The following is a 12,923-nucleotide window of genomic DNA, read 5'->3' as shown; positions in this document are numbered from 1 at the left end:
TTTTTTGTTTGTTTATAATTCACTCGGTGTTGTTTGTATGTCTGTATTGTAAAATATCGTTGGAAATATGATTGAGAAACAATACTTTGAATTATAGTACTTTGCATTGTCATGAACCTCCCATATATAAATAGTTATAACTGTTCAATGATGGAGAGACATGATAACCCAGGACAAACAAACTGAAATGGACTTGGATTCAATATACCGTAAATGACTGGTTATAAGACCTGTTGAGAATGAAAAGTTTTGTAAAGCAAAAACCTTATATTGTACATGTTTGTTCTAAAAATGTCAACACCTGCAGGAAAGTATAAAGAACGTGGCAAAGTGTAAAAAAACAAGACTTTTATCGCAACAGTTTTTACTATTGGTATGTTAAACTGCTTAAATGCAGTGCGAGTTTTTGGCACCTTATCATTACACTGACAAAAAACATTTTGACAGTGCACAGCTATGCTTCTTTATATGCATGTTTAATTATTGTTTTATACAAAAATATCGAATAATTTTAATTGTACAATAATGAAAATTAAAAATAAACTTTTTATGATACACCGTATCCCGATCTTCAACTGCCGTTTTAACCCGTATAAACTTCATCGAGATGACGCGAGTAATATCCCTTTCTACATAAATCTAAACAAACTAGTTCTTTCACCATTTATTTCTCTGTAGTTCTGGCTTTTATAACTTAAATGTATATATTTTTGTTGATATTTAGTACACATTTACACGTCCCAAAAGATAATTTATAACGTGTTCGCTGAAGTTCTTTAGCTAATTTCTCTAGTGAGCCAATTTCGGCCTGAAATCAAAAAATGTCAAAAGCTTGTTACTGTTTTTTTACAACGAAATCTGAGGGAAAAAAGTGTGTCTTATAACCAGTCATTCACGGTACTCTTCTTTTAAAAAAGTATTTTAATATCAAGGGCAGTCATAATTTGATTTAGAATTATGTGAGTGACAGTTGATGTTATCCTAAAGTTATTTTGTTACTTAATTCAATCATCATTACGTTATGATTGAAAGATCTGTTAAGCAGGGCTTGTAAAAGTTTGGAATCTCAATCGGTCCGGACCCGGCACAGACTCAGGTTCCAAAGTCAGATTATAGAAATGTCACACATTTTCGCGATGTGTATTCTGTCAATAATATTTTGCAATCTGGCAATTTGTAAGCGGTGCTTTAGAGCATAATTTTAAATGAGATTGTCATCAAATTCTACAGTGTTTCTTATAAGGAACACTGCGATTGTAATTAATTGCGGTCAGCGGAAAGCGGTCTAACAACAAAGAGTGTCACAGTAGCATGCTTTATTTGCTTAATGCTTTCACAGTGGAACAACATTCAACTGATAATCTTTAATAAACAGATATATCTATATTCATGATTTGGGCTTATAAAAGTTTAAAATCAATTTTGAAAACAATTTTTCATTATATTTTCTTAAAATGATGTAAGTGGCACACTCTGTGGTCAGACTCTGCAGTTAATCAAGCATGTCACTTATAATTAGGGCACAAGTAGGTTAGTTAATGCAGAATTTTATTGCTTTTGCAGATTAATAGCAAATGGCAATTGGATTTATGATATAATGGTAATAGGTCATCATAGCAAAAGTGTTATAATTGTTTACATGATAAAAAGACGGTGAATCTGACATCTCTTTGATGTAATAAAAACAGTGAATTAACTCTGATGTTATCGCCCTCAAGGAATGTCCGAGGTATTTGTGGATGTCTTATGACAAACAATGTCTGTGTTTTACAATTTCTTTTTTTTGACTGACTGAGCCATTTTTGACCGAAATTGAAAAAAAAAGAACAATTTTAGGACCATTTTTTTTATATTTTCTGTAACTGAAATCGGACTGACAAAGTCAAAATTGGTCCAGACTGGCAAATTGTCAGTTTTTGTCCTGATTATAAGTATGATGGTACAGTTACTGATGATTTACAGCTGGCTGCTTAAACTGCCAAAGAACTAACTTAACCAATCACGTTCATTGTAATTCTTGATTTTTAAATACAACATAAATAATTAGCTGATAAATGATGAAGTTGTCAACTTCAATGTCTTCGTACACAATTTTAACCTTGGCCATAACCCAAGAACCATTCCATATATTCAAATGGAACTTAATTGACATTTTTTAAGAGACAATACATGCATCAAGGCCAATAACTATGGCTTCAATAATTGTTGGGTATGCCCCATTTTTACTAAAAGCAAAACAACAGACGATCGCTGTGTTTGTTTCGCGGCAGTTTTCTCTGTATATTTAGTGCATTATTCTTGTCCATTTCATAACAGGTTCATTCCCCCAGGGCTGTGCAGCCTTTAAGCCAATCTCTCCGAACGTTGAGAAGGAAGAGTCCGGGATCAAGGATGACTCCGGAATGCAGGATGTGCAATATACAGAGGTAAGGGAGAATGAACACAAGCAGATTCAGAAGGGGAAACATCTGCCACAAGAACCCTTTGACAGTTTCAACTCTAAACTATATTAGAATATAAGGGCATTCAAAGTTCTAGAAAAGTCATCTAATTTTTAACCCATTATTTTTATGAAAAGCAAAACAAATGTTACAGTAATGCGCACCTTATAGCATTAAATCTTCGAGCCATCAATGCTATTTGCTGTGTTTGGATTGTGTAACATGAACTGAAGGGTTGTAAAATATGTTGCTTTTGTTGCATTGAAAGCTCTGTAATGCAAAATTGAATATCTACATATTTAAATGATGCTTACCAGGCATTGAGTTTGATTCGCCTTGGATTTTTCACTACATTAACCTGAAGAAAAAAAATTGTAAAAAAACATTGTGTGTTTTTTTTGGCTGCTGGACTTATCTCTGTAGATTTGATTGTAACATTATAAACACTAGGGACTAGGGGCTGGGGGTTTTCCAGTATTTTGTTGAAATGACATAGATTGGATTGGATTTTTCTGGATGTTTTTCAAATTATTTAGATTTTTTATAAATCCAAGTTGAATACCCTTAAATTATATTTTTTGACCATTCATGTTTGGGCTTTTATAACTTAAATAACAATAAACTACAGATTTTTTAACCAGAACTTCATTTATTGAATGAAAAACACAACATAATTGTTGGCATTAGGAACATAGCCAGATCTAAGCTATATAAATGTCAGGAAAAAAACTGAGTAGGGGTAAGTTTTTGTTCCATAAAGGTTTGAACCCAGAGGGACATGTTGTATTGTGCTCTTTCCAACATATTTCAGGAGACGCTTGTAACATTTATGGAGGAAGCAGCCACCTGTTTAGAGAGTGCAGAGAGATTTGAGGTGCTAGGGGAAGTGTATAAACTCATCATACCCATGTACGAGCGTGCCAGGGAGTTCGAGGTAGAGGAAATATAGTCTCTAGCTTGTCTGGGTTTTTTAAAGATTTTTTTTAGAAACTATTAGTCTTGGTGTGATTGGCATTCACTGTGATGTTGTGCTAAAACAAATAACCTTGGACTTTGTTTAGAGTGTTCAAACTTGGTATGTACCTTTGTCATGGTCAGTACCTAGATGGCCTCTATTGACTTCGGGTATAATAGGACATAGGTCAAAGTCATTGTGAATGTTACTAGAACAATTATGGGCGCTTATGACTGCAGACACAGCAAGTCTGCGGAATTGTAGATAGTAATAAAGAATGTTCCCAAAACTTACTTGTACCCCAACAGAACAACAAGCTAATACAATCTAAATGTAGTATGATTTTACTTGCATTGTTGCTAGAAAAATGGTTTGAACAAATTTTTTGGGATGATTTTCAGAATACTTTTCTTCTAGTTTTGCACAGTAAGGAATAGTTTGTAATCAGTGAAACAAATCAATAAACAACTGCCTTAAAAGAAACATGTGTTATGTTTTGTTGTTTCAGAAACTAGCGCAGTGTTACCAGATCCTTGCCAACTCCTACACCAAGGTAGTGGAAGTGATGCAGTCTGGGAAACGATTACTCGGCAAATACTTCAGGGTCGCTTTCTTCGGACAGGTATTTACATTTTTTTTATCAGTCTCAATCAAACCAAGACTGCTATTTTAATTTATTTTGTGTGTACATGTTTTTCTTATGAATCTAATTACAGAATTACTTAAAGCACAAACTACTAACCTAGGGATAAAATGATGATCAAAATATGGTTAAAGTCAATCATTTACAACTGCGGTAACTGATAATGGATTCCATGATACAAGATGCAAGATGCAAGAATCTTTATTTAAAGTCAGGTGTATGCTAACAAGAAACATTAGCTCAATGAGCTATTTTCTGACATAAAAAACAAACAAACATACATAACATATCATAACTCAACAAAGAGCTGGTGACCTGGATATAAATGATCTTGGAATTTGGCTGTATTCAATAACCAGTTAAATGTTCAGAGAAGATCATGCATTGTTAAGGTTTTATAAATGATTTAAATTGAATCATTTCCTCGACTCTGTAATGGATTATATGCAACATATATTTCTAGATACAAGACATTAATGCTGTAACAGATATTGTTGATAAGGTACTTACATGTAGGTCTGTTCATGTCAGTTCTTTTGTTTGCTGTTAATATTATATATTACGAATATCATAATTTCAATTTTACTGGGTTTTTTTTGTTTTTGTGAATTCTGCAGTTACATTTTAAGACTTGCTCCTCCATGTTTAACCATGTCAAAATGATCGGGTATATTTTTATAACTGTAATTGATAATTGTAGATTTGACGACTTGCAATGGATATGGTTGTCACTGTACATTCCTTGATAAATGTTGCAACTTGGTATAACAGTACACTACATTTCTGTCCATGACCATTTTCCAGAACTGCAAAATTGTGTTGCTTTTCATTTGCAAAATAATTAATATGAGACTTCTTTTTCCCAATTGACTTTTCTGTATTTGTTATAGTTGAAATAAACTTAGTTTTGAATGTTGCCTTTATCTCAACAGCTGTCTGAATTCAAGACTTGAATACAGGTTAAGTATTATGACCTTTGTAATGCGAGTGAAGGGTAAGTGGGTGGGTATCTGCTGTGTTGCAATGCTATAACAAAAAAGTATTCCAGTAACTAAATGGTTAATCTACATTGTATAATTATGTGTCAATATCTCCAGTCCTACTTTGATGAAGAAGATGGTAAACAGTACATCTACAAAGAGCCGAAAGTGACGAGTCTGGCTGAGCTGTGTGATCGACTCAAGGCCCTGTACGAGGGAAAGTTTGGACGTGATAATGTTAGACTCATCATGGACTCAAAAACGGTAGGTAGACTTTGTTAAACTCCTTACTTCCTCACATTACAGTAAGGTAGACTTTCTTAAACTCCTAACAGACTCAAAAACAGGAAGGTTGACTTTGTTAAACTCCTTACAGACTCAAAAACAGTAAGTAGGCTTTGCTAAACTCCTTACAAACTCAAAAACAGTAGGTAAACTTTGCTAAACTCATTACGGACTCAAAAACAGTAGGTAGACTTTGTCAAACTCCTTACGGACTCAAAAACAGTAGGTAGACTTTGTCAAACTCCTTACAAACTCAAAAACAGTTGGTAGACTTTGTTAAACTCATTACGGACTCATAAACTTACAAACTCAAAAACAGTAGGTAGACTTTGTCAAACTCCTTACGGACTCAAAAATAGTAGGTAGACTTTGTCAAACTCCTTACAGACTCAAAAAACAGTAGGTAGACTTTGCTAAACTCCTTACAAACTCAAAAACAGTAGGTAGACTTTGTCAAACTCCTTACAAACTCAAAAACAGTAGGTAGACTTTGTTAAATTCATTACGGACTCATAAACTTACAAACTCAAAAACAGTAGGGAGACTATGTTAAACTCCTTACAAACTCAAAAACAGTAGGGAGACTTTGTTAAACACCTAACAAACTCAAAAACAGTAGGTAGACTATGTTAAACTCCTAACAAACTCAAAAACAGTAAGGTAGACTTTGTTAAACTGCTTACAAACTCAAAAACAGTAGGTAGACTATGTTAAACTCCTAACAAACTCAAAAACAGTAGGGAGACTTTGTTAAACAAACACCTTACAAACTCAAAAACAGTAGGTAGACTATGTTAAACTCCTAACAAACTCAAAAACAGTAAGGTAGACTTTGTTAAACTGCTTACAAACTCAAAAACAGTAAGGTAGACTTTGTTAAACTGCTTACAAACTCAAAAACAGTAAGGTAGACTTTGTTAAACTGCTTACAAACTTATAAACAGTAGGTAGATTTTGTTAAACTGCTTACAAACTCAAAAACAGTAGGTAGACTATGTTAAACTCCTAGTAAACTCAAAAACAGTAAGGTAGACTTTGTTAAACTGCTTACAAACTCAAAAACAGTAAGGTAGACTTTGTTAAACTGCTTACAAACTCAAAAACAGTAGGTAGACTATGTTAAACTCCTAGTAAACTCAAAAACAGTAAGGTAGACTTTGTTAAACTGCTTACAAACTCAAAAACAGTAAGGTAGACTTTGTTAAACTGCTTACAAACTCAAAAACAGTAGGTAGACTTTGTCAAACTCCTAATGGACTTCATTACTGTAGGTAGAATTTGTTAAACTCCTTTTGGATTCAAAAACCGTATATAGACTTTGTTAAACTTCTTACGTACTCATAAAATGTAGGTAGACTTTGTTTTACTCCTCATGATTTCAAAAACAGTAGGTAGACTTAATTAAAGTCAAAAACGTTCTAATTGTTTACCTTGGAAGAAACTATGAAATTTCACAATTAGCAATTAATTTACTTTCTTATGTAACAACTATGTGGCCGTTTTTTTATTCAGGTATCAAGTGCCGATATTGACAACCGTTACGCCTACATCCAGGTGACACATGTGACACCGTTCTTTAAGGAGAAGGAGCTTCAACGTCGTCTCACGGACTTCGAGAAAAACAACAACATAAATCAGTTCATGTTTGAGACTCCCTTCACAAAGTCTGGCAAGGCCCACGGCGACATTCAAGACCAGTATAAGAGAAGGACAGTGCTACACAGTGAGTTGTGGTGGGGTCACAGTGAGAGTTCGCTATGGGGGGAGGGGGGTGGGATGAAATAGGGAGTGAAATCGAGGAAAAGGCAAGTGGGGGGTGAAAATCTGGAGTTGGAGGTAGGATTTGGCAAACAATTCATAAACTATCAAACATTTTAGCCTGTCTGCTTTTGAAGAAAAAAATGGGGTATTTTAAAAGCTAAGGGTGATAACGTTTTAAAAGAAAATTAGCATTGGTGTTCGCTCCGCAGTGCTCTTATTATACACCTACAAATTGGGTGTATGCAAGAAGGTCTTTAGTTGAATATTTGTAACCATCAAACTAATTCAAGGATTTAAGATACTGTGAAATCATTAATGTTCGTGGGGCATTAATGTTCGTGGTTTTCGTGGGTTGGGTGATCCACGAATTCAAGATCCCACGAAATATAAACCATTTATTCACTTTTTCAATTGCCTTGTTACGTACATACTCTAGTATATTCTTTACAAAGGTCGCAGTATACAGTGTTAAAACCTGTCTCATTGTATAACTTACGATCATTATTCTGTTAATATATTATAACTGCCTTTGACAAATAATGAACCAAATCAATTAAATGTGTTTATGCAGCAAATGACAGTTATAAGCACGTGTTTAAACGTGTGTTGTTAATGAAAATCACCAAGTTTACAAGATCTGCGTGATGAGTGTCCATACTCGATTTTTTTATTTAATAAAATAATTAATCGATTACTAGTATATTGAAGGTTACTAAGCACCGAACGTGACAATATACGCACCTTTTCGGTGTTTTCACAGTTTGCAAAATTCTTAATTGGCATTCAATGGCTTCCCCTATCTGTATTTATGATCAGGGTACATCTTCTTTTATTACCTTTATTCCCTATTAAATTGATAAGTGACATGGGTATATGCACTAATTGGCATGTCGTACCACATTAGCGAGTGTCATAAACCGAGTGACGTAGAAGACGGAAATCACGGGACAGCACGTGGATATTATGCAGACGATCTAGGACGATCGCATCTTCGCACCCACGAAATTGTTTTTTTTTTCGGCAAACCACGAAATTTCATGCCCACGAACATTAATGATTTCACAGTATTAGTCACTCTGGCTGAATGTTCATTTGAGTTACACATATTTACTTGTCAATTGAGAGAAAAAAATGGACAACCACTGGTAATTATTTACATGAATTAATTAAATGGCTGTTGTGTTTTTTATGATAATGTTGAAATACAGTTTGGTTAAAAGTACACTTAATTCTTTTTCAGCTTCACATTCCTTGCCATTCGTTAAAAAGCGTATTGAGGTCGTCGATAAGAAGGAATGCATCCTGTCACCAATCGAGGTGGCAATCGACGCAATGAACGCGAAGGTGGCCGACCTCCGAGAGGTTGTTGACCTTGCCCTTCCTGACATGAAAAAACTGCAGCTGAAACTGCAGGGCAGCGTTAGCGCTCAGGTAGGATCAGCGTATTATCAACTTGTTTAGTTTACATCAATTATTAAACAAGTTATTACGATGGCTTTAGAGTCTAAGCCAGGTTTTGAAAAGGACAGGCTTTAGAAAATGGAGAGCGCACATTGTATTTAGCTGTGAAGAACTTGATATTGGGAATTGTGTTTCATTGATGTAATAATAGGTTTCATATGCCTAATATGTGAAGTTGTATGCATTTATAATTTATTGATTGACAGTCTTAAGCATTTCATTCTATCAAGGAATGGGGGTCCCCATGTCTGTCTCCATTAGTGTACTACCTAACAAGGGGCAGGGTGCAACACAATTCCATAACTCTTTAGCTAGGAGCTTCACCCTAGGCTGACTTGTTTTGGGAGTGTGTTGTCTTATTCTGTGGGGGTTACCACCAGCAAAACTGATGTACGCCCTGGCCGGGAATTGAACCCAGGACACTCTGGTGAGAGCAAGGCTGTTAACAGACAATGCATGTACAGGCAGTTGCATTGTGCTTTGTTGATTGATCAGTGTTTCCATTTGAGACCAAGCCTGGCATGGTATATCAGCAAATTTCCACCGAGTCTACATGGAAATGACCTTGTTGATATTTCTCGGATATTTTATGAATGAACAGAATTGTCAAATGCAATCCTATTTTGTCACCCAGGTGAATGCAGGCCCGCTGGCATACGCTGAAGCATTCCTGTCAGAGGACCATGTGGCCAGCTATCCACCAGATAGAGTTGAGGCTCTCAAAAACATCTTCAGGTGACTACATGTGGATTCTGATGTTAAATTTATTTTTAAGGCTGAGTCTGACTTTGTTCCAGAGTGACTCTGGTTTCATCCTTTTCATTGCTTTGTTGATGTGGGCCCATTTCAATCAAAATCTTGATTTTGGTTCTTAATTAATAAGAGTCATATTTTTTATTATTTTGCTACATTAGCCAGTATTAAAAATGTACATCAAATGAGAAATTAAACTTTTTTGACGTTTGAACAGATTAAAAATCATTGAAGTTACAAGATATAGAGGATATTTGTTTATTTCAGTGTTAGATCGTATTTTATGTAGTTTTCTATGATCATGAGGGAAATTAAATACAATCTTACACTGATATAAACAAATTTTCTATTTCTTTTATGCTTATTTTCGGAGTTTTATTAGTTTTTTAATTTATTTCTTAATTACCCCCTTTTTTGAAAAGGGTGTTATTTACGCCGCTACCTGTGAGGCGCCCCTCACGCAAAATTATAGCTGTCAACTTTTCTATTTCCGGTTTGTTCAGAAATAGTTCTCTGATATTCATTCTTATAGTTTATTATTTGTTCGTTTTTTAGTGCAAAGCTTTTATGAACAGTAATCAATGAAGTTTCATAAGTGCACATATGTTCCAAAAAACAAAGAAAACACTTTTATTTTAAGTGGGGCATGAATACATAACCAAATTACTACGCCGCTATTTAATGAATGAAAATTTGGAAGGTCAAATGTTTTAGCAAAACAAATGCGGATACTTTTTGGATTTTAAACATTCTTCTTAGTTTAAGACTGCATGTGAAATGAATATTCAGTCATCTTACTGTCAGAACCAGTCTGTTTTCTTTGAAAACAGGTTTGTTTTCCAGGTAAAGAGTGTATGCCACGCTAGTTTGTTGACAAATTTTGAGGCGTGGGTGGTGTAAAAAATATCGGATTATCTGTAAATTGCTGTGTGAATTTTCCAGGAAGCTCATTTTACGTATTACAACGGCAAAAAGTTCAAAATACATTTGAACGATGATATAATATTCTATTTATGTTCGAACAGTTGTTTTCGTCTGTAAATTGTTTGGTATGAAAGCAAATGTTCGAACATCAGCTTCAAGATCAAGAAAATGTTTGAAAAACGGAATAACCGGTAATAAAGTTGTTAATTTCCAATTATATATTTATTTAAATTTATAAAATTTTCTTTAATTTTTAAACATTTTTTTTGCCAACATTTACTGGTTCAAAGTGAAGTGTTCTGTTTTGATCAAGGCAAGTAACTACGAAGGAATTTAAAAGTAGTTCTGAAAGTTGATATTTTCACTCCTTATTGTGCAGTGAATATATCGATATGATACACATTACAACGGCAAAAAGTTCAAAAAACATTTGAACGATGATATAATATTCTATTTATGTTCGAACAGTTGTTTTCGTCTGTAATTTGTTTGGTATGAAAGCAAATGTTCGAACATCAGCTTCAAGATCAAGAAAATGTTTGAAAAACGGAATAACCGGTAATAAAGTTGTTAATTTCCAAATATAATATTATATTTATTTAAATTTATAAAATTTTCTTTAATTTTTAAACAATTTTTTTGCCAACATTTACTGGTTCAAAGTGAAGTGTTCTGTTTTGATCAAGGCAAGTAACTACGAAGGAAGTTAAAAGTAGTTCTGAAAGTTGATATTTTCACTCCTTATTTTGCAGTGAAAATATCAAATCGATATTTTCACTGTTGTTGTTCGTTTTTTCACTGTTAAGAACCCATATTGTATCAAAAAGCATGAAAGAAAAAGGGATCTTCATTTGAAGTCGGTTATATGATAACAAGAAACATTAGCTCGATGAGCTGTTTTCCGACATGAAAAGCCAAAATCCGTAACAACAAAAATTAACAATTAACTGGTGACCTTGAAATAAAATCCTGTATTTTTAAAAAGGTCATATATTGCAAAAGTATTTATATAGGCCATTTCTTATTACATTCTAAATATATTCATGCAAACAATAACAAAAAGTAGTTTAGATTAGAGCACTGTTAACAATGATAACATCAACTAGTTTTCCCTACTGAACAGACAGTCCACGGGCAGGGTTCCTCTAGTTGACATACCACTTAAATCCTTTAATAGAAGGGCCCCGGAAAACGTTAATGGTTTACTATGTCTCTTGACCATAACTCATATAATGTACATATATATTCCAGGGACTTTGTGCGGGTATGCAATGACTCCCTAGACCTTAACTCATACAATGTACATTTATTCCAGGGACTTTGTGCGGTTATACAACGATTCCATAGACCTTAATTCATATAATGTACATATATTCCAGGGACTTTGTGAGGGTATACAACGATTCCATAGGCCCTAACTCATATAATGTACATATATTCCAGGGACTTTGTGCGGTTATACAACGATTCCATAGACCTTAAGTCATATAATGTACATTTATTCCAGGGACTTTGTGAGGGTATACAACGATTCCATAGGCCCTAACTCATATAATGAACATATATTTCAGGGACTTTGTGCGGTTATACAACGATTCCATAGGCCCTAACTCATATAATGTACATTAATATTCCAGGGACTTTGTGCGGGTATGCAATGACTCCCTAGACCTTAACTCATATAATGTACATTTATTCCAGGGACTTTGTGCGGTTATACAACGATTCCATAGACCTTAACTCATACAATGTACATTTAATCCAGGGACTTTGTGTGGGTATGCAATGACTCCCTAGACCATAACTCATACAATGTACATTTAATCCAGGGACTTTGTGTGGGTATGCAATGACTCCCTAGACCATAACTCATACAATGTACATTTATTCCAGGGACTTTGTGCGGTTATACAACGATTCCCTAGACCTTAACTCATATAATGTACATTTATTCCAGGGACTTTGTGTGAGTATGCAATGACTCCCTAGATCATAACTCATACAATGTACATTTATTCCAGGGACTTTGTGTGGGTATGCAATGACTCCCTAGATCATAACTCATACAATGTACATTAATCCAGGGACTTTGTGTGGGTATGCAATGACTCCCTAGATCATAACTCATATAATGTACATTAATCCAGGGACTTTGTGTGGGTATGCAATGACTCCCTAGATCATAACTCATACAATGTACATTTATTCCAGGGACTTTGTGTGGGTATGCAATGACTCCCTAGACCTTAACTCATACAATGTACATTTATTCCAGGGACTTTGTGTGAGTATGCAATGACTCCCTAGACCTTAACTCATATAATGTACATTTATTCCAGGGACTTTGTGTGAGTATGCAATGACTCCCTAGACCATAACTCATACAATGTACATTTATTCCAGGGACTTTGTGTGGGTATGCAACGACTCCCTAGACCTTAACTCATACAATGTACATAAATTCCAGGGACTTTGTGTGGGTATGCAATGACTCCCTAGACCATAACTCATACAATGTACATTTATTCCAGGGACTTTGTGTGGGTATGCAACGACTCCCTAGACCTTAACTCATACAATGTACATTTATTCCAGGGACTTTGTGTGGGTATGCAATGACTCCCTAGACCATAACTCATACAATGTACATTTATTCCAGGGACTTTGTGTGGGTATGCAATGACTCCCTAGACCTTAACTCATATAATGTACATTTATTC

At 34.6% G+C, this 12,923-nt stretch overlaps 1 protein-coding gene across 10 annotated transcripts in view; it reads left to right on the top strand.

The window, feature by feature from the left end:
• LOC128218885 (dedicator of cytokinesis protein 9-like) overlaps positions 1-12,923 on the top strand; it is a 91,724-nt gene that overhangs the window by 67,465 nt on the left and 11,336 nt on the right. For all 10 annotated transcript variants that reach the window (XM_052926646.1, XM_052926642.1, XM_052926638.1 and 7 more), the window contains 7 exons: positions 2,317-2,426; positions 3,253-3,375; positions 3,905-4,018; positions 5,137-5,283; positions 6,817-7,027; positions 8,306-8,496; positions 9,161-9,261. In XM_052926646.1, the coding sequence (XP_052782606.1) occupies positions 2,317-2,426; positions 3,253-3,375; positions 3,905-4,018; positions 5,137-5,283; positions 6,817-7,027; positions 8,306-8,496; positions 9,161-9,261 (997 nt within the window). The remainder of the gene's footprint in view (positions 1-2,316; positions 2,427-3,252; positions 3,376-3,904; positions 4,019-5,136; positions 5,284-6,816; positions 7,028-8,305; positions 8,497-9,160; positions 9,262-12,923) is intronic.

This window comes from Mya arenaria, chromosome 15 (assembly GCF_026914265.1).
Source record: "Mya arenaria isolate MELC-2E11 chromosome 15, ASM2691426v1".
NCBI lineage: Eukaryota > Metazoa > Mollusca > Bivalvia > Myida > Myidae > Mya > Mya arenaria.
The sequence above is the reverse complement of the archived record's forward strand: the minus strand, read 5'-3'. Positions and strand labels throughout refer to the sequence as shown.